This window comes from Ostrea edulis, chromosome 5 (assembly GCF_947568905.1).
Source record: "Ostrea edulis chromosome 5, xbOstEdul1.1, whole genome shotgun sequence".
Lineage (NCBI taxonomy): Eukaryota > Metazoa > Mollusca > Bivalvia > Ostreida > Ostreidae > Ostrea > Ostrea edulis.
This window is the reverse complement of record NC_079168.1, coordinates 88,204,086-88,224,959: the sequence shown is the minus strand read 5'-3', so window position 1 is coordinate 88,224,959 and position 20,874 is coordinate 88,204,086. Positions and strand designations below refer to the sequence as shown.

Sequence of the window (20,874 nt, the reverse complement as noted above, 5' to 3'; positions counted from 1 at the left end):
ACTATGAATTAAAAGACCACTTAAAATTGCCAATTGTTAGAGTAGTACGTTTTAAATTAAAAAAGCTAAAGAATATCTGCCCCCCCCCCCCCCCCCCCCAATCGAAGAGGGCTACATTATTGCAGCTTAGGAGGAGTAAGCATTCCCTGTTGACCAGTCACACCCACTGCGAGTCCCAATTTCTTGATCAGGTAAGCAGAGTAATCCATAATAGTCAAAATTCAATGTAAAGAATATCCTAACAATTGATAAGAAATATGTCCAACAGCATTCAACCTAATGACAGGTATTTGTAAAATTTATACCACTTCCATTATAATGAACAGAGAATTTGTGGAATGCTGACTTTTGCGACTGTTTAAACCCCTGTAACATCAACTGAAAAATTGGTCATATGTAGAACATGCTCTGGCGTGTTTAGTCAGTTGATATGCAGATGATGATGGACAAATATGAGAAGCTGACAATTGAGAAGTCAAAATCTGTCATCATGCGAATCTGCCACATTTCTGTGAATTTTGATCAATATGATTATGGCAAGACGCTACGCCATGATGGTTGTGCAAGTTGTGGGTCTGGCAGATTGAAAATATACTCTCTCCTTCCGAAGAGTACACTTCAGAACGTTCACATGGGAAATAGTCAGCCCTATATCTTGCTCAGGCAAATGGAGTAATCCGTAGTAAAAATCAGTATGTAAAGAAGTCTAACAATAGGTATGAAACACGCCAGACAGCATTCGACTCGGTGATAGCTTGTATTTGGAAATAACACCATAACACCCGAATAAATATTGTCTAACTTTAAAAAAAATCATAACCACCATAGATTCAGAATTTGGAAAATGCTTATTTTAAATGAGACCTATTGAAACCCCTGTAACATTAGTAGCCTTCCTCGATTTAAAAATTGATCATATGGAGAACATGCTCCAGCATATCCAATCAGTTCAGAGGCATAAAACACCATACAGGTGATAATGGAATATTGCAACATTAATGGGGGAAGTTGACAATGGAGAGGCTGAAGTCATCTCGTTTGTCATAAAGTTGTTTTGTTAGTTTGCCCTTGACATCTATGTTCTAATAATATATCCAAATATAAAGCAGATACGTAACTCTGGTATCTTTTATTTCAAGTTCACTGGGATATATCAAATCAGCCTATAAATGACAATGTCTATTATTAATATATAAAAGATATATTTTAATGTCGATCAGAAGGCCACAGCAAAAGATTTTTTTCTGGTCATGTAGAAGCTTTTGAATAAATTCTGCCTCATAAAAATATATAAGCAAGTCAGCTAATAATGGAGCACAGTTGGTGCCCATGGAAATTCTAATGGACTGTTGGAAGACCTGATCACCATAAACTACTTAGATATTGTCAATGAGGAAGTAATTTTTGGATGACTATACATAAGAAATGAATATTTCTGGGTTCCATTTTCATTGAAGAAACAAGTCATCTATGATGTCAATAAGAGTACCACAAATGGTACACTATGCACCCGTTGGACAGTGAAATTCAACCTGGAAGCATTACATGCACTGTGAATTGATACAACACACATTCTGAATAGAAAAGCTTTAAAGTAGGTCATGGTGCAGCAATCCGTTTCACATGTGAACTGATTATGTATTTCTCTGAGAGGGAGGTTGCGACAAAATGTCAGTGCAATATCTGTACCTATGATGAGAAAAAGTCCAGGAAACTATGTGACCTAGTTTTAGCCTTAATGTGATCAAAATGTATTTTTTTTGAGAGGGAGGTTGTGACAAAATTTCAGGGCAATACCTGTATCCACAACAACAAAAACATGGAAAACTGTTTGACCTACCCCTAAAGTAGGACATGGTGTACCAATCCAGCTAAAATGCAAAATTGTATTCCTCTGAGAGAAAGCTTATGACTAAATTTCAGGGCAATATCTGTATCCGTAATGAAAAAAAAGTCCGGAAAAACTGTTACCTACTTATAGCCTAAAGTAGGTCAAGGTGCACCAATCCAGCTGAAATACAAACTCATTCTTACGCTTCTCGATGGAGAAATTGTGATCAAATTTCAAAGCTGTACATGCATCCGTTATGGAAAAAAGTATAGAAAACATGAACTCTGACAGACAGACACAAGGGCATCGCCATAACATAATACGTCCCGTCTAAGTATATTTTGATGCTGTTCATTTGAGGAAAGATTTGTCATTTCAAATTTAATACTAAAATAGTTCTTTAATTTTCTGATTTACACCACTTTTTGCATGGCACAATGTGTATGAAGTTTCTCCTTCACAGCATTTAATGTTTTCGTGAGAAGTAAAGATGGGGACTTGGTGGAATGTTTACTGGATCCTGCAGTGTATCTTTGTAAAGGTTTTTGTGTAGTTTTGGAATCCAGTGTATGGAAATCCACATTGTTCCATTTACTGAGATATCCTTGGCAACAGACTGAGGCTTTCTAAAAATAGTCTACATACATGTACTCACTGTAAACCCATTCAAATCAAATTGATCATAAAAAATCCTCAAACATGACAGATATGCAAGACTATATTCTTAACAAAGTATAAAGTAACTAAATTCTGTTTAATACCAAACTGCTTCGCTTGATTTAGAAGATCTCCTCAAACTGAAATTAGATAGGAATCAATTGCTTTGATACATTCTTCCTCTGTCAATTCTTCATTCAAATATTTCTGCTTAACAGCTTTTAACTTCTTCAAGAATGTTTTTTTCTTAGCTGTGTTGTTTAGCTTGTGTTTCACTCCTCCTGAGGTCCATGTAGAAGATTCTTTCACACATTTCTGCCATTGCTTTACCATTTTTAAAAACTTGCATTGACTTTCCTTTGAGGCAGCTTGGAATCCATCTGATATTTGAGCAGGTGTTTCCGACTTCCTTCCCTTACATTTTTTCTTCTCGTCACTTATTCCTACTTGATTATCTCGTTTTCTTTTCTTTCCTGGTTTTGGGTCTACATCCGTTACCATTGATTGCGTGGTAGTATTCTGTTGCTCTCGTTTTCTTTTCTTTCTTGGTTTTGGGTCTTCATAACTCTTTCCATCCATTACTCTTAAGGGTGTGGTTATTTTCCATTGCTCTTTGACTCGCATTTTCTTTTTCTTTTGTTCACATTGAACAGCTCTGAGCTGAGCAAGTTCTGAATTCATTCGCATCACAAGTTTCCTTGCTTTTCTTGCTTTCTTGTTCTGCGTGAGAGGATGAACGTTCCTTCGACATTCATTTCTTATTTTCTCTAAAGTCTCGATGCAAGACTTGACTAGTTGCCTTTCATCTTGATTTGTAAGATGCACATCATTAAGCATCTGAATAAGTTCTTGAACTGAACTTTTTTTGATGATTTTGGCATGAAGATAAGCATGAGAAACACATCTACTCTCAGTTTCCACGTGACTGGACACATCACGATGTCTTGTGATTTTTGGCTTTCTAACACAAAGAGGACCACATGCCACAAGTTCTGTTTTATTTTTAACAATTTGTTGTGTTTTACCAACAGAAACTTCTGCAAATTCTTTTGATTGTTTTGGGCTTTGTGAAACAGCTTTATTTATCTGCCGAGTTCTTAAAACAGGCTCACTTTCGTCTTCACTTGAGTCTGGTGGGTGTGACACAACGCTACTCGTTTGCCTAGTTCTTAAAACAAGCTCACCTTCGTCTTCACTCGAGTCTGGTGGGTGTGACACAACGCTACTCGTTTGCCGAGTTCTTAAAACAGGCTCACCTTCGTCTTCACTCGAGTCTGGTGGGTGTGACACAAAACTACTCGTCTGCCGAGTTCTTAAAACAGGCTCACCTTCGTCTTCACTCGAGTCTGGTGGGTGTGACACAACGCTACTCGTCTGCCGAGTTCTTAAAACAGGCTCACCTTCATCTTCACTTGAGTCTGGTGGGTGTGACACAATGTTACTCGTCTGCCAAGTTCTTAAAACAGGCTCACCTTCGTCTTCACTCGAGTCTGGTGGGTGTGACACAACGCTACTCGTCTGCCGAGTTCTTAAAACAGGCTCACCTTCATCTTCACTTGAGTCTGGTGGGTGTGACACAATGTTACTCGTCTGCCAAGTTCTTAAAACAGGCTCACCTTCGTCTTCACTGGACTGTGATGTGTGGGAGGCTGTACCTTGTGCCTTGGATATACACTTTTCGTCACCTCTACTTGGGACTTTTTTTGATCTCGCTACATTATTTCTGTCAACTATTGACACTGGAAGTGTTTTTTGACCAGCTTTGTGCGAGACAGAATGATGGAGATTCTCTCCATCTTCTGATTCATCTTCACTATCCTCCCCAACAGTGTCTAAAAATTAAATTTAAATTCAGTAAAAGGTACCCATCCTCTAATCAATCAGTGTTTGTACATTTTTGTTTTATACAGAATCCTACCTCTTTGAGAAAGAAAATCAATTTTCTTTTTGGGTCCTTCTCTTTCCAGAAAATACTTTGCATGATATGCACTACTGAAATGAATAAAAGCTCATCAGAATAAGTAATTTAGAGAAAGCTTACAAAATCACTATTCAATTTAAAAATAGTCTAAATCTGTACTAATTATGTTGACTTGGCATGGAACTCTTCTAAAGAAGTTTCTGTTGAAGATGACTTGTCACAGTCAATAAAACTATTGGAATTCTGATCACTCCTTTAAAATATCAACACTTTGAGGCTATTAAGGAACATATTACCAAGTTTAGTGGCTTGGCATAGAGCCATTCTGAAGAAGACAATTTCCTCCAGCTAAACAAAAACCATGGTAGTCATCTTGGTGTTCATTTAAAGTAGGAAATATATTGAAAAAGAACCCTGGACAGGTTGATATCCTCAGTCCACTAATTCTACAGTCCTCAGTCCACTAATTCTACAGTCCACTAATTCTACAGTCCACTAATTCTACAGTCCTCAGTCCACTAATTCTACAGTCCACTAATTCTACAGTCCACTAATTCTACAGTCCTCAGTCCACTAATTCTACAGTCCACTAATTCTGCAGTCCTCTAATTCTACAGTCCACTAATTCTACAGTCCTCAGTCCACTAATTCTACAGTCCACTAATTCTACAGTCCTCTAATTCTACAGTCCTCAGTCCACTAATTCTACAGTCCACTAATTCTACAGTCCTCTAATTCTACAGTCCACTAATTCTACAGTCCTCAGTCCACTAATTCTACAGTCCACTAATTCTACAGTCCACTAATTCTACAGTCCTCAGTCCACTAATTCTACAGTCCACTAATTCTACAGTCCACTAATTCTACAGTCCTCAGTCCACTAATTCTACAGTCCTCCTTTCTAAATACCAGAAGTCTTTGATCCCGAACAACACTAGATCACCATATTTAGCTCTAAAACTTCATAGTGTTTTCGGATTTCAAACATTTCGGTTGAGCATCACTGAAGAGACATTATTTGTCGAAATGCGCATCTGGTGCATCAAAATTGGTACTGTATAAGTTTTACATCATCCCTGCTAAGACTTGTCAGACTGTTAATGCATCAACAGAGTTGGTCATGGCACCAAATGTTTTAAAGAAGAATACATATGGTTAAATCAGGCACTGAACTCTAGAATTTATGCAATTAGTCAGGTGCTCCAACCACAGAGCAGACAAGGCAGATATCCATGGCCACCAATTCTACTACATTCCTCCCTCATTAAAGCCATCAACACCAAAAACAACACAGTTCACCACTATTACTTCTAAAGGAACATTTCTAAGGAGTTTTGTGACTTGGTATTCAGCCATTCTTGAGAAGAAGTTACTTTTGCAAATGAGAAACCATGTTGGATTTTAAATGACTAGTTTGAAAAGAAACAACACATCTGGGAGGCTATCAGGAAAATTTATACAAACTATTTTGATTGGGTATGCAGCAGTTCTGAAGAATGTTAATGGACAGTGAAGGTAAGTTAGGTAATGGATATAAATGGAGGGATGGATGCCCAGTTAATGGACAGTGAAGGTAAGTTAGGTAATGGATATAAATGGAGGGATGGATGCCCAGTTAATGGACAGTGAAGGTAAGTTAGGTAACGGATATAAATGGAGGGATGGATGCCCAGCTGACGGGTAGATTGAGCTCAAACCTTTGGTTAATGTCTAATGGTTCTGGATCATCATCTGATTCAGCAATAGTGTTGGGTAGAACAACATCATCTGGTAACTACAAAAATATTAAAGTAAAACACAAATTTAACATAAAACAAACCACTTCTGTTTATCGTGATTTCTTCACACTCATTGTAATTTAAGTTTAATTTTCTTATCACCTCATATTTGATTGCTACTTCTATATAGATTGTTTTACAATCATGTCACGGTGGTAATCTTGTAACTTTCGACAATACTCACCCATGGGTGTTCAATAGGTAGGAATAACCCTAGACAGGGGCGGAGTTCTTCATACCAGTGTGTACAGCTGTAGAAACAGGTTCTTGTCAGTACCCTATAATTACCAGTACAATGTCATCAGTGTGTATACAAACAGGTTCTTGTCAGTACCCTATAATCATCAGTACAATGTCATCAGTGTGTATACAAACAAGTTCTTGTCAGTACCCTATAATTACAGTTGATGATCAATTGATTGCCAGAATAGACTGACTGTTTTATGAAGTGATGCTCAATTTCAATTAATGGGAAATTCGTTCAAGATAACTACAGTACTTTTAAATATGTGCAAAGTGTAATGCCTTTTTAATTCCTATATAATGTGGTGCAATGGTTGAAAAATATGACCCTGAATTAGCTATCAAATTCAACAAATGAAAATAACTTATCTACTGTTTACATAAAATGCTTGTTTAATTACAAATCACAATTTGCGACCACAGGTTGAAATAGAATCATCTATTATAAATTCAACATATTGTTTGAATTTCAAACTATAATAAACAAAACCACTAACCACATGTTCAAGCCAGTTCCAATGAACAGGCCAGTCAGTGTCTGTTGTGGTCTACTTATGAAATGTATCTTGGAGAGATATCCACTTACCAAAGTCTGCTAACCAGGGCCATCAAAGCTAAATTTTGTGGTACCAGTGTTCCAATGGTCAGCTGTTGTTTCAGATGACTTCAGTTTGTCAAGACATATAATTAGTAACACAGAAAAACGAGAATCAGATGGCAAAATGAATGAAACACTGATGCTCCTGTAAGGCAGCAAAGTAATTCCAGTCACCAAAGAAAGGTCTTGTCACAAGGAATACACATGTGAAATATGAAAACCCTAACACTAACTGTTCAAAAGGTCATGGCCAAGGTTAAAAGTTTTTTTCAAAAAGGAGGTCAAAACCCAAAGTCAAGGCCATGAGGTCGAAAATTTTGCCCTCTAACAAAGGCCTTGTCACAAGGAAATAATAAGAGGCCCATGGGCCACATTGCTCACCCGAGTCACACCTTGGCCAAAATTTAAAGATTATCCCTATATATTTGTATGTAAAATTTTGATCCCTATTGTGTGGCCCCAACCTACCCTGGGGCCATGATTTTTAAAAACTTGAATCTGCACTATGTCAGGAAGTTTTCATGTAAACTTCTTTGGCCCAATGGTTCTTGAGAAGATTTTTAAAGATTTTCTCTATATTTGTATGTAAAACTTTGATCCCTTATTGTGGCCCAATCCTACCCCCAGGGGATCATGAATTGAACAAATTTGAATCTGTACTATATCAGGAAGCTTTCATGTGAATTTGTACTTTCATAGTTTAGTGGTTCTTGAGAAGAAAATTTTTCCTATATATTTGTATGTAAAACTTTGATCCTCTATTGTGACCCTCAGGGGTCATGATTTGAATAAACTTGAATCTGCACTATGTCGGGAAGCTTTCTTGTAAATGAGTTTTTCTGGCTCAGTGGTTCTTGAGAAGATTTTTAAACGACCCCACCCCATTTTTGCGATTATCTCCCCTTTGAAGGTGGCATGGCCCTTCTTTTGAACAAACTTGAAAGCCCTTCACCCAAGGATGCTTTTTGGCCATGCTTGTTGAAATTGGCCTATTGGTTCTGAGAAGAAGTTGAAAATGTGAAAAGTTTACAGACGACGAACAACAGACGATCAGAAAAGCTCACTTGAGCTTTCAGTTCAGGTGACCTAAAAAAGAGAAATATCAAATCCTTATCACCTTTCCATTCAAAAGTTATGACCAAGGTTAAAGTTTTTCAAAAGTAGGTCAAACCCCCAAGACTAAGGTCACAAGGTCAAACATTTTGGTATGAAAAGAAAGGTCTTGTCACAAGGAATACATGTGTGAAATATGAAAGTATATCACCATACATTCAAAAGTTATGGTCAAGGTTAATTTTTTGTTAGAAAATAGACAGTAAGAAATTTGACATCACAAAGTACTTGTGTCACCTATCTTACAATCCCATACAAAGCAGATATCTGTAATACTTTGTATGGTTCCACTGTTCAAAACCCTTGTTTTTATATTATGATGAACCTACAGTCATTCAGTAGTCAATCTTAAGAAATCTCTTATACTTAACCACACAAGGATACACGTAAGCTGTGAAACAGTAGTTTATTGTTTGTCTGTACAAGTTTCTGACTCCCATCAATTTAACCAGTAGGTGCTCCATCATTTGTTGTGAAGGAAGATACGTGTTTCTGGCCATCAGATTGCTCCTGAAGCATTCAAAGTAATGGAATAAGAAATACATCAGATTGCTCTTGCAGCATTCAAAGTAATGGAATAAGAATTACATCAGATTGCCCCTGAAGCATTCAAAGTAATGGAATAAGAATTAAAGTTTTGAAAATGTTTTCATAATGCTTACCATTTGATTAATGTACAGTTTAAATCTTTTAAGTCACCTTTGATGTGGTGATATATTCTATGAATAGAGTACTGTAAATACATACGTCTGTGGGGGTTTCTATGATTAGGGTGCTATAAATACATACGAGAAGGTTATATAGGGTGTTTTTATTATAAGATGTTTGTTTTGTGACATTGATTAGCAAACATAACAAAATTTCATGAATAAAGGAAGGTCAGCGATATATCACCTGGTCTTTCAAATTTTCATATCTATTCAGGGTAGCTTATTAGATATATGGGTTAACCTATAAATCTGTGATCTGTGAATCACAGGTTTGAATCTGGCAGAATTTGAATTTTTTAATGTAACAATAAAATGTACCTTTGCAAGAGTTAACACAAAATCTATAATATCAGCTGAATATCATATCAATGTAACACTTTTCTTTTATTATGAATTTCTTGGGTTCTCATACCTCCTTAAACTTTCCTCAACAAGACATCCATATGTTGGGAAGCAAAGTCCTTGCAATACACACATTGTAAAGTTGTTTACAAAGGCCCTAGCTTTGAAACTATGAGATGAGTTAAAAGGACAATCCATGTACTCACTTTATAATAATTCCTAAACATTGACCAAGTTCAACAAGAGGTACTGTGAGCAATGCTCACTAAGAATACCCCCCGCTTACCCCAATCTCCCAAAGGGTGTTGGTAATAGGTATAAACTACCTCTTTTCTGAGTGTAAAAAACAAATGGCATGACAAACCGAACCATATTGCTACTTCGATGTCCAGTGCACGTGACCTTTGACCTTTTGACCCCAAAATCGATAGGGAACATCTTCATCCCATGGGTAATCCATATGTGTGATATGGTGACTGTAGGTGGAAAGGATAACGCTTTAGAGCCCAGAAACCATATTGCTACTTCGATGTCCAGTGCACTTGACCTTTGACCTTTTGACCCCAAAATCAATAGGGAGCATCTTCATCCCATGGGTAGTCCATATGTATGATATGGTGACTGTAGGTGGAAAGGATAATGCTTTAGAGCCCGGAAACCATATTGCTACTTTGATGTCCAGTGCACATGACCTTTGACCTTTTGACCCCAAAATCAATAGGGAACATCTTCATCCCATGGGTAGTCCATATGTATGATATGGTGACTGTAGGTGGAAAGGATAACGCTTTAGAGCCCGGAAACCATATTGCTACTTCGATGTCCAGTGCGCGTGACCTTCGACCTTTTGACCCCAAAATCGATAGGGAACATCTTCATCCCATGGGTAGTCCATATGTATGATATGGTGACTGTAGGTGGAAAGGATAACGCTTTAGAGCCCGGAAACCATATTGCTACTTCGATGTCCAGTGCGCTTGACCTTTGACCTTTTGACCCAAAAATCGATAGGGAACATCTTCATCCCATGGGTAGTCCATATGTATGATATGGTGACAGTAGGTGGAAAGGATAATGCTTTAGAGTCCGGAAACCATTGCGTCTACAGACGGACGGACGGACAGACAGACGGACAACCCGATTCCAGTATACCCCCCCCCACAACTTGTTGCGGGGGGTATAATAATGTGTAATTTGCTAAAAAATTTAATCAAATCGAAATCATTGCCACATGCTCATCTTCAATACCCATACAAACACTCTGTAAAATAAAAAGGTCCTCACTTGAAAACTGTGGGGGAAGTTAGTCGGACATATCATGTACCCTCCATATAAAATTAATTTTCAAATAAAGAGGCAAAACTCCTGTAAGAGAGGTCGAAATGGATCACAATTGCAACATGATCTATAGTGACCCCCAAAAAGCTACATAGCAAGTTTCAGCTTGATACATGTATGTGACAGAGAAATGAAATTAGAAACAGAAAACCCCGACGGACGGACAGACATCGATGTAACATAATACATCGCGGGTACGTTAAAGCAGGTTATGAAAATTTTTATTGGGATAAAATCCGTGAAACAATATGTGACGTCATAATTGAAATAAGTATATCACTAAGTATATATTAAATTCCAATTTCATTTTTTATTTAAGTTTTATTTATGCATAAAATAAACCATGCAGCTACTAAGATCCAACGAAATTCGAAATGCTATACTGCTGTTGTATAATTTCTGTCTGATCGATATGAAAGTAAACTGATGACGTCATGACTATACATCGAGTGACGTTGACACATGCAAGGAATTTGTTTATGTGTGCCATGCAAATATCGACAAAATGTGAAGTATTTGAAATATATGACATGGGATATATGGAATATATATGTGAAACGCTGAGAATTTATTGATATTAAGAAGGTATGTTGATATCATTCATTGACAATTTTGTTTAACGGAGAAAACATTCCATTTAGCATGTCGATCCGATTTTCCTCTGTCACACACTGAAATAAAACTGCAAAAGTAGCACATTAGGCCGCATACTTTTAGAGACTTTTTATACAACGTGTGAAAGGTCATAAACTAATGTACACGGCAATTACTGATAGAATCGTCTGTTAAGAAAACTGCATAGCATCAGTGCAAAATGTAAAACATGGGCTAGATGGTTTCGTGTTTAAATGTTCAATAATTATTTCTTATTGAAAGTGGTAGGATTCTATCAGTAATTCTGATATACTATGGGTATTTTACGGTCATTATCGCCAGTTAGACCAATGTTTACATCTTGGGATAATGTGTTACTTTTACATTTTCTATTAAGGTACCTCCATGATCTATTCATAACAGTCATGCAATGACGTCATATGGAAGTGCATGTTTGTCATGTTGTTATGATACAAAATGTTCTCATGTAAACAACCAAAATAGTTTTTAAGAGTTAGTAGCTCCCTCTTTCTGTGTAAGACAGATTTTAAAAATTATGCAGTTTACGTGCATAAATGAAGCATGACCTGCCTTAACATACCCGCGATCTCATCTAAAGATGGGTGCATAAATTTTTTTGTTAGATATGCATACAAAAATCTATGGTTGTAGAGATATAAATACAATTATACCTTCATGTAAAATACATGAATCTGATTGGTCGAGAAGCATTTGAAAAAAACATATTTTTACCCTCTGAGAACAGAAAGCACACACTCCAGGGTGATAATATCTAGCAACGGGTAACAGAACTTGACAACGGGTGATATTATAAAAATTATCACATGTCAAATTTATGCGCATACGGTTCGTCGTAGATTGTTAGACAATGTCGTTTGAGCATTTGTAATAAACGAAATATCGCATGACAGTGATTGATCAAATGTCAACAGACGCAAATTTTTCTGCTTTGCTGTTTGTATACCATCCAGTATAATAAAACAAATATTGCATGTAGTTAGGGTAACATTGAAAATTTTCACCCCTTGAGAAACCATTGTCAACTTCAGCTATGCCTCGGTTGACAATGGTTTTCTCGGGGTGAAAATTTTCAATATTACCTCAACTACATGCAATATTTATTTATGAGTTTCAAAAGACAGATTGTCGTTTTACACTTTCTTTCTGAAACAAGCTGAGTGCTGACCATGTGACTATGTCTAACATTAACATTCCATGTGCTATTTTCTTAATAATTCTTGGGTTTGTGCATCTCGAATTACACTTCGTGTTTTACACATGATCTAGCATAATGCTATTAATACATGTAAGAAGGTGCGTGCAATGCGAACATTATACAAAAGATGTCTGAGAGTTAGTCAAGAATTAACTAAAACGTTTAATCTATTCCTTTCATCTGGGATGAAATCAAATAGTTTACATAGCACAAGTTGCTATATATTGTCATTATAGATATGTTCACTGTTATTAATTTTTTTTTTATATTTTACTATAAATTTTACTATAAATATTTTACTGTAAATGTAATTTAATGTATATCAATTGCAAATTATAAATATCAAACATCTCTGGTTTTTAAAACACCTGGTTAACTTACTGTTGTAAAATGTGCAATATATCATCCACAGCCTTTTCTATTTTCATCCCAGCTAACTTTGTTAAACACACCTTTATCTACATCAAGTAAAAATGAATGAGTCGAACATTAAGATTATGATATGTAATATAAGACATTACATTAAAAATTAAAAGTAGAAGCAAGGAAATATGAAAAATAAAGCAATAATTGCATGTTATTCAAAGATACAAGTTCAACATTGTAAACATGATCCATACCCTCTTTAAAAACTGAAGAGTTTTTTCACTGCGTAACTGAGAATTCAGTTTGTAAATAATACGACACAGTGCAAACTCCTCGATGTTTAGGGCACTCTGCTTGTCCTTCACATTTTGCATCTCCTTCAAGACATTTAATACCAATGTCACTTTACCTGAAGATACAAATATACAGCATATATAAAAATATGAAATGGAATTAGCACAATTTATAATAATTCTGCTATCTATATATTTACAATGTAAATTACATACACTCATACTTGGCCTTATGAAGAATCCTACTGTTTAGAAATCTGTCACATATTACACCAGTCCATCACCACTTATGTTATAGTTTAAATCAATATAACATTGTACAGTAACAGAGACCGTAATTGTCTCTGCTAGGGATCGAGCTCAGATCCCCATGTGCTTCCTTCGCCATCAAAGTTTTCTTTCCTTCCATTTACAGTGCCATGTCTCTGTGAAATTTGGCATTCACATTACAAGGACCCCCATTGCTTTTTAGTGAGCAAGAGTGATTGCCCCAGAACTTTGTCCCACAAGTGTTAGCACTCCTAGAAAATTGGGGGCATCTCTCATTATCTGCATGGGACAATGTAGTAGTGGAAAGTTCCTACTAGATCTGCCTGAACTGGCTTGTGCCTCAGCATCTTTGCTAGCCAAGGGTTTACGATCCACACCACTTCTCTTGGCTAGCATAGAGATATAAAGCATATAACTGTACATAAAACATATATATTCTAATTTCTGGCGAACTCGGCACCCCCAGTTGTGAGTGAACCCTTTCACTCGATCACTAGAACACACGACTGTTGTACCTGGGAGCCCGATAGATGCCGAGTTCGACCCCAAGCAAAGGCAAATACTGTCTCTTACAGTATGTCAATAAAATGAATATAAATAACATATCCCAGTGAGTGTGCTTGCACAGGGCCTTGCTCCATTCAATATTCTCAAAACAGTCACCCAATCAGCTGATGTGATTTTTGAGAAAAATATGTGCATGCCAGGAATAAGGCCCTATGTTCTTAATACATGTATATTCACCTCTCTCTTTCAAAGGGGTAGAAAGAGATATTGTTGGTGGAGGTTTCAAGAGACGATTGTTCCAAACTGCCTGCATTATGATTGTATTCAGTATTGGATCCAATCTCTCACCAGAGAATGTATTGGATCCCCACATGGGCAAAAATCTTAGTCAACTAAACGCTTCAATTAGAATTTATGGTATTTTTTCAATGAGATTATAAAAACATATTCAGCCAGCAATTAGTGGAATTATAACTTCATTTTAATAGTATGTAAAAATATTTTTTTTCCGATTTTATCCTATTGATAAAAATGGATTTATAACCGGATTTTAACCCGATTGTACTCAAAATGCTAGTCGTATTCTCCACGTTCAAACTTCCGGTAAAAATAAATCAACGGGTTAAAAAGGATGGGGCTGTGTAAATGCCCCAAAAAGAAAGTTACAAATCTCTTTTGCTTTGAACACAGAGTCAATGTGTGTGAAAATTGCTTAGTGGCAAACCATGCAAAGGTAGGTGATTGGAATTCATTTTAAATACGTGTACATGCAGTCCGCATTTCCTCAACTAGTTGTACTGATCTGTTTTACATGACAGCTAGTAATGAACAATATCCTAACACTATATGTAAGCGGCAATAGATCAAGTTATGTAGCTTGAAAAACCTATACAAGATTTTAGCTGGATGCTACTCACTTTCACGTGACAGATGATCAATTCTTATAAACAGCTGAAACATTATTTTTGTGTTATGCTGTAGTTGTCCACTGCAAAGTACAGTGTACTCCATTTTGTCTTTCAGTGTATGCCTAAATTCCACTGCTGTTGGCTATTCTAAATATTTCCATTTTGTCTTTCAGTGTGTGATTAAATCCTACCTGCAGTGGTTACAGGACAGTGATTACAACCCAAATTGTAGGTTCTGTAACAATGTACTAAGTGATGACCAGTATGGAGATTGTGTTAGATTGACTTGTTATGGTGAGTGTACAGACATGTAAAATCAATTCTTTAAATCCGTGTAAAGGCAACCCACGATAGTACAGATATTGTAAAACCTATCAAGATATCAGTTGTAGATGCAAATCAATCAACTTTCAGGCGTGATGAAAGAAATCCATTAACAAAATGAATAAAAACTGCAATGAAATCTCATTCCCAAATTTAATTATACAATTAAGCTTATCAGTCATAGCTAACTTGTCGAATGGTATTCAAGATTCGAACATGACTTCAAATGATCCAATGACCAAATAACTACGGTTTTAATAAAGTAAATCCCTAGAGAGAATCATAGTTGCCAACTAACCCGATTTTGTCGGGTTACATCTGATTTTTTGACCTGTAACCCGATTATTTTTTATGACCCAGCGGGTCATACCTTTCACCCAATTTCCGGGTTTGGTTTTGTAAATTAGTTTGCGCATGTAATTTCCAGTTTGCAACACAAGCTTGGATCTACGTAAACAATGCTGATGGCCATGTACATTACAGATTTAAGTTATCAATGCAGGTGTTAACAATTATCTATGAGTTGTTTTGACAAATCGGGGATTGAACTCCTTAGGTAGAATGGCTTCTACCAGGAAGAGATCCTTATCAGGGCCAGCAGACACGCCAACAAAAACAAAAAGATTTATATATACTTATGTTCCTACCAACAAATCTGACTGGGAAAACGACTTTTCATGGGTAAAAAAAGTTAATGAGGACAGCATGAAGCTTATTGTGCATTCTTTAACTTGAACTTGTCTGTTGGGTCTGGAGCTGAAAATGATCTGACAAAACATGCCAAAATACAAAATCATGTAAAAAATACTCTAGTCATCTAATCACTGTCATGTAGAGAAAATACACACTGAATTCAGATCTGAGCTAAACAATGAAACCATGGATTCCCTGTTTTCATGTAAATTTAATCTATCTGTGTCCTGCCTTGTATATTGTTTATCTCCATCAGTCTTAAAAAATTCAAAATGTACCACTATCAGTTACAATTCTTCTCTTCAATAAAATAGTATACAAAACACACATTTCTGTTGTAAATATTTTAATATAAACACTTATAACACATGTGATCTTAATAAATATGTCGTGAATGCCGTTACGCATTATGACCAGATTTTTAATTTGCTTTCTTTTTATATGTTGGAGGTGGCAACTATGCAGAGAATTAAATGTACAAATACACTCTGTGAGTGAGAAAAAAAAGATAACACTGACAGAATCACTCAGATAGAACAAACGCAGTAACCGAATCGAGAGAACGACTCAGATAAAACAAACGCAGTAACCGAGTCGAGAGAACGGATTTAAAGCCAGATACAATGCTTATTTTATTGAAAGATGAAAAGAAATATACTTACAACTTTTTAAACTTTAGCTCTGACAATTCTGGTGACCAAATCTGACAAATAGTCAAATGTCTCCAGGCTTTTCTGAATCCCATTCACCAAATGACATGTTTAATTCAAAATGATTTTACTTCTCAGGCTTTCCAAAGCAATTCTCAGAATGATTTTACTGAAGATGCCAAATTTAAAGTTGAAGAAAACTAATTCCAGTCCATTACAAATTATAGACAACTAAGAGAATCATTTTTTAAATCATTTAACATATACACTCTTCTTTTAATCTCTTACTCTCACCATTGCAGACATATTTCACTGGCCTTGCCTGAACCAGTATGCCCAGCAGTTTCCTGCCAACACTGCACCAGCTGGTTACACCTGCCCAACCTGCAATGCTGGAATCTTTCCTCCACAAAACATGGTGTCGCCAGTGGCAGACAAACTCAAAACACTTCTCTCTACAGTGAACTGGGCAAGAGCAGGCTTGGGGTTACCACTGGTATGTGACATGAAATATATTTTCATTGTTTTTTGTTTCAATCAGTTATTGGTACAAGCATTTTATGCTATGTACTGTGTTAAATATTGATGTAATCAGATTAATAAGAACTTCATTAATCAATAAGTGTCACAGAATGTATCAACTTTGTCTGTAGATATTTAGCACAGCTTTGTCTGTAGAGATTTAGCACAATGTGTATTAACTTTGTCTGTAGAGATTTAGCACAGCTTTGTCTTTAGAGATTTAGCACAGTATGTATAGGTTTGTTTGTAGAGATTTAGCACAGTGTGTATAGCTTTGTCTGTAGAGATTTAGCACAGCTTTGTCTGTAGAGATTTAGCACAGCTTTGTCTGTAGAGATTTAGGACACTGTGTATAGCTTTGTCTGTAGAGATTTAGCACAGTGTGTATTAACTTTGTCTGTAGAGATTTAGCACAGCTTTGTCTGTAGAGATTTAGCACAGTATATATAGGTTTGTCTGTAGAGATGTAGCACAGTATGTATAGCTTTGTCTGTAGAGATTTAGGACATTGTGTATAGCTTTGTCTGTAGAGATTTAGCACAGTGTGTATTAACGTTGTCTATAGAAATTTAGCACAGTTTTGTCTGTAGAGATTTAGGACAGTGTGTATAGCTTTGTCTGTAGAGATTTAGCACAGTATTATAAGCTTTGTCTGTAGAGATTTAGGACAGTAATCACAGCACATAATGATATCAGCTAATCTGATGAATGCTGTATGTGTCAGTAGTGTCTCTTGAAACCCTGCACATTATGATATTGGCCCTATGCTCAGGTACCAAGTGAGACTTATCTGTGAAAGAGAAAAAGTTTCACATCCATTCAAGTACAAATATTTTTTTTGTAGATTGATGAACCACAAGAACCAGTCCTCCCGACAGCACCTCTAACACAGAGTTCAACAAAGTCTGAGGCAAGCTTAACTACCCAGAGCACTCCACAAAAATCTGCTCCAAATCATGTGACACCCCCCAACTCCACAGGGTTCTCAAACACACCAGCTGCATCTCCGTATCCATTAGGGGCCTCACCGAATCCCCAGACTGGAACCCCATATTCGCCAGTGTCTCCTCCTAACTACAACAACAGACCAAGTGCTCATGTTCCTCCCAATCAGCACAGTGTGATCAGTGTCGACGAGGGTACCTCTGTAAGGGGCCAGGAGAAACCTTTATTTGGAGGTCAGGACTCGTATATATTTTTACAATCTCTACAAACTGTTTAAACTTGAAATCATAAAGTTATCAACAATTCATTTTTTCGTCAGGCAGGTTCCAAAATACACAGAAAAATGTTGGTGAGAATCATAGTTGATGTTTCACATAAATGCAGTTGCACAGCCATCAAACAAACCTAGACAATGCCTCAATATTGTATCTGTACTTTAATTATTATACTCTCTGGAGCAGTCAGAGCTGATGCACTGTTTGGCATAGTTACGATTTGGTGTTACTATGTTCTATGTTGCTGGATATTGAGCAGTCAGAGCTGGTACACTATTTGGTGAAGTTACAAATTGGTCTTACTATGTTCTATGTTGCTGGATAATAACTTTTATTTCACAAGACCTTATTTTCGCGAGGATATAATGATGTATTTATTCACGAGACATAACCTTCGTCAATCTTTATTTCTGAAGTCTCTATTATGTAAGAGTTTATGCACAAGAAGTAAAAGTTTGCGAATGATTAGTCTGCAAAATTATGAGTAAATAATGATCTTGTGAATAAAATGTGCAAACCATCATTGTCAAATGTCAAACGCATTAGAATCTGAGTCCTTCTAAAATAAGTATGCAAACAGTATACAAATCTATAATTCAAATGCAACTATTAAATAATCAACAATTTTAATTAGCTAATGAATGCACGCAGGTTTGAGACAATGAATTAAATGAACATAAAACAAAGAATCAAGTATGACATCACATGTGACACATAAACATCACCTCCAAAGGATACGACATAAACATCACCTCTAAAGACACATAAACATCACTTCTAAAGGATACGACATAAACAATAAGATTAATAAGAAAGTGGCATCAGAATGAGAATTTCTGTCTCCTCTCATCATATTGAGGTCAATAGTGCTGGTTTAACAGTAGCTGAAAATAGGAAATACATGGAACCAGTTTCTTTCGTGAATTTTTAGGCTGTTATTCTTAGTTTAATAGTCACAGAATGCCCTCACCACCGAAACCTGTATAAACACAAAATGACACTAACCCTATCCCCATGCATGCATACACAGTGAAACCTGTCTTAATCCAACATGCTTTAGGGGACAAATTTTATGTCAGATTAAACAGAGTAAAGAAATAGACAATTGGAATGAGAATATATTGTAAAACAGATTATACAGGCGTGGGATGAGACAGACTGCAACTTTAATTCCTAAATGTCAGTTCCCCACTTTAATACGTGTAACTGTTACCTGTAGTTTTATTTGCATTCCCGGTTTCTCATACATTTATTCACATTGTTACAGCAATACTTCAAAAAGATGTTTATTATATACTTTTCTATGAAATTACAGATCCAAGGAAGTTGTTTGATTCCACCAAAGAAGATACAAATTCAATGTTTAACACGTCACTAGACCATGATGAAAATAAATACAGGAGAAGATCTGCTATGGAATGGCTCACTAAGTGGCTTAAGTAAGTGAAACTTGGTGTACAGGAGATAGTTGTCTCACAGTACTGAAAGTTGTAAAAAGATAATAGCTGGATATGAAAAATGTTAAAAACATTAATTCAAAGTATATGTATATAATGAATTTTTTGAAGAAATTTATTTCAAAATTGTACAAGATATAAAGCCATAAAAATTTAGAAATAATATGTATTTGTAAAGCATTTTGGAAAATGGTGAAGCCTTGTTGATGACATGTTATTATATTGCTATGCACAAATGACATATATATATATATTTATTTGTTTTAGGTCAAGGGATAGTAAGCATGGAAAAAAGGATGCAACCTCCCTAAGAAAACGGTTCTTGGTGGTTTTACTGATCGGAGTGATAGGATTTTTGACAGTTATTGTGATATTCTCAAAATTAGGTCGTAGTGACATTGATGAGGATCCATTTTTAGGAAATCCTCAAGTGAGAGTGATGGATGAAATTCATGACTGATGTTATGTCTGACAGTGATATTAAGTGTTCTGTTATTATCATTTACTCTCAATAAACAAATTTGATATAAAAATACACATATAAAATATACATTTTAATAAGTGGTGAAAAATAAAATGTATGTGAAACATCATAAAAGAAACTAGGCCTACCCTAAGAAGTTACTGGTTTGTTTTAAACTTAAGCATAAAAAAGGACATTGTAGAAAAATGATTGTACAGGTTCATTACTTTGATTCTTTTCACTCACTGTGATAGGATTAAAAATGTTTTTACGTATCTACTGATATTTAGAAATAGACTGTTAAATACGGTATATAATTCTGATTACCCAACACAGGGTATATTCATTGACAGGGGTCATTGTAAAAAAAAAAGATGAAATATTGTATAATGTGTATTGTACTGTATATTAATTTATGTGACTCTACTATTATTTAAAGGTAGTTTTACATCTGTAACACAATATTTATATGGAACTGCATGGATTAAAACTAGAAGTTTCACAACTAACATAGTGCTATGAAGATCCAGGAACTGGGAGTGGTGCCCATAATTTACTTTAATGAAATGAATAATTGGTGAAAAACAGTACTTGCATTTTGAAATACTCTAGAATGTACCATTTTGCATCACTTCAAATCTTTTGGGCAACCGCTTAATTGTTGTAATATTTACAGAAATTGAATTATTTTTGTGAACCAGCTAGTGTAATTATTGTTTGCTCTAAACATTATGTTTTATGAAGATCAATATGATGACATCATTATCTGTTTCTGAGAGTTATTGCTTAATTTATTTTGTTAATAAATGTCAGTTAAATAAAGAAGAGTTTCTTTGGTG

The 20,874-nt window shown here is 35.8% G+C and overlaps 2 protein-coding genes across 2 annotated transcripts; one reads left to right on the top strand and one right to left on the bottom strand.

Moving 5' to 3' along the window:
* Positions 1-1,114: 1,114 nt before the first annotated feature.
* On the bottom strand, positions 1,115-14,300 carry LOC125650080 (uncharacterized). Its single transcript, XM_048878028.2, has 9 exons — positions 14,036-14,300; positions 12,983-13,137; positions 12,744-12,820; positions 8,526-8,651; positions 7,017-7,094; positions 6,372-6,465; positions 6,107-6,183; positions 4,407-4,480; positions 1,115-4,320 (listed from the first exon to the last, which is right to left on the bottom strand). Exons 1-9 carry the CDS (start codon positions 14,169-14,171, stop codon positions 2,624-2,626), a joined length of 2,514 nt encoding a protein of 837 aa, XP_048733985.2. The 5' UTR covers positions 14,172-14,300; the 3' UTR covers positions 1,115-2,623.
* Positions 14,301-14,339: 39 nt separating this feature from the next.
* LOC125650082 (zinc finger protein-like 1) lies at positions 14,340-20,857 on the top strand. Its single transcript, XM_048878036.2, has 6 exons — positions 14,340-14,531; positions 14,880-15,000; positions 16,676-16,869; positions 17,740-18,073; positions 19,431-19,554; positions 19,840-20,857. The coding sequence occupies exons 1-6, from the start codon at positions 14,430-14,432 to the stop codon at positions 20,030-20,032; spliced, it is 1,068 nt and encodes a 355-aa protein (XP_048733993.1). The 5' UTR covers positions 14,340-14,429; the 3' UTR covers positions 20,033-20,857.
* The last annotated feature ends 17 nt before the right edge of the window (positions 20,858-20,874 follow it).

Coding starts and splice junctions, on each gene's coding strand:
- LOC125650080 (XM_048878028.2), bottom strand. CDS start 14,171: ATGTGGGGATCCAATACATTCTCTGGTGAGAGATTGGATCCAATACTG. Junction 8,652..12,743: donor ATATTGCACATTTTACAACA/GTAAGTTAACCA, acceptor TGAATGCTTCAG/GAGCAATCTGATGGCCAGAA. Junction 4,481..6,106: donor CCATTAGACATTAACCAAAG/GTTTGAGCTCAA, acceptor TATTCATTTCAG/TAGTGCATATCATGCAAAGT.
- LOC125650082 (XM_048878036.2), top strand. CDS start 14,430: ATGGGGCTGTGTAAATGCCCCAAAAAGAAAGTTACAAATCTCTTTTGC. Junction 14,532..14,879: donor TAGTGGCAAACCATGCAAAG/GTAGGTGATTGG, acceptor TTTGTCTTTCAG/TGTGTGATTAAATCCTACCT. Junction 19,555..19,839: donor TGGCTCACTAAGTGGCTTAA/GTAAGTGAAACT, acceptor TATTTGTTTTAG/GTCAAGGGATAGTAAGCATG.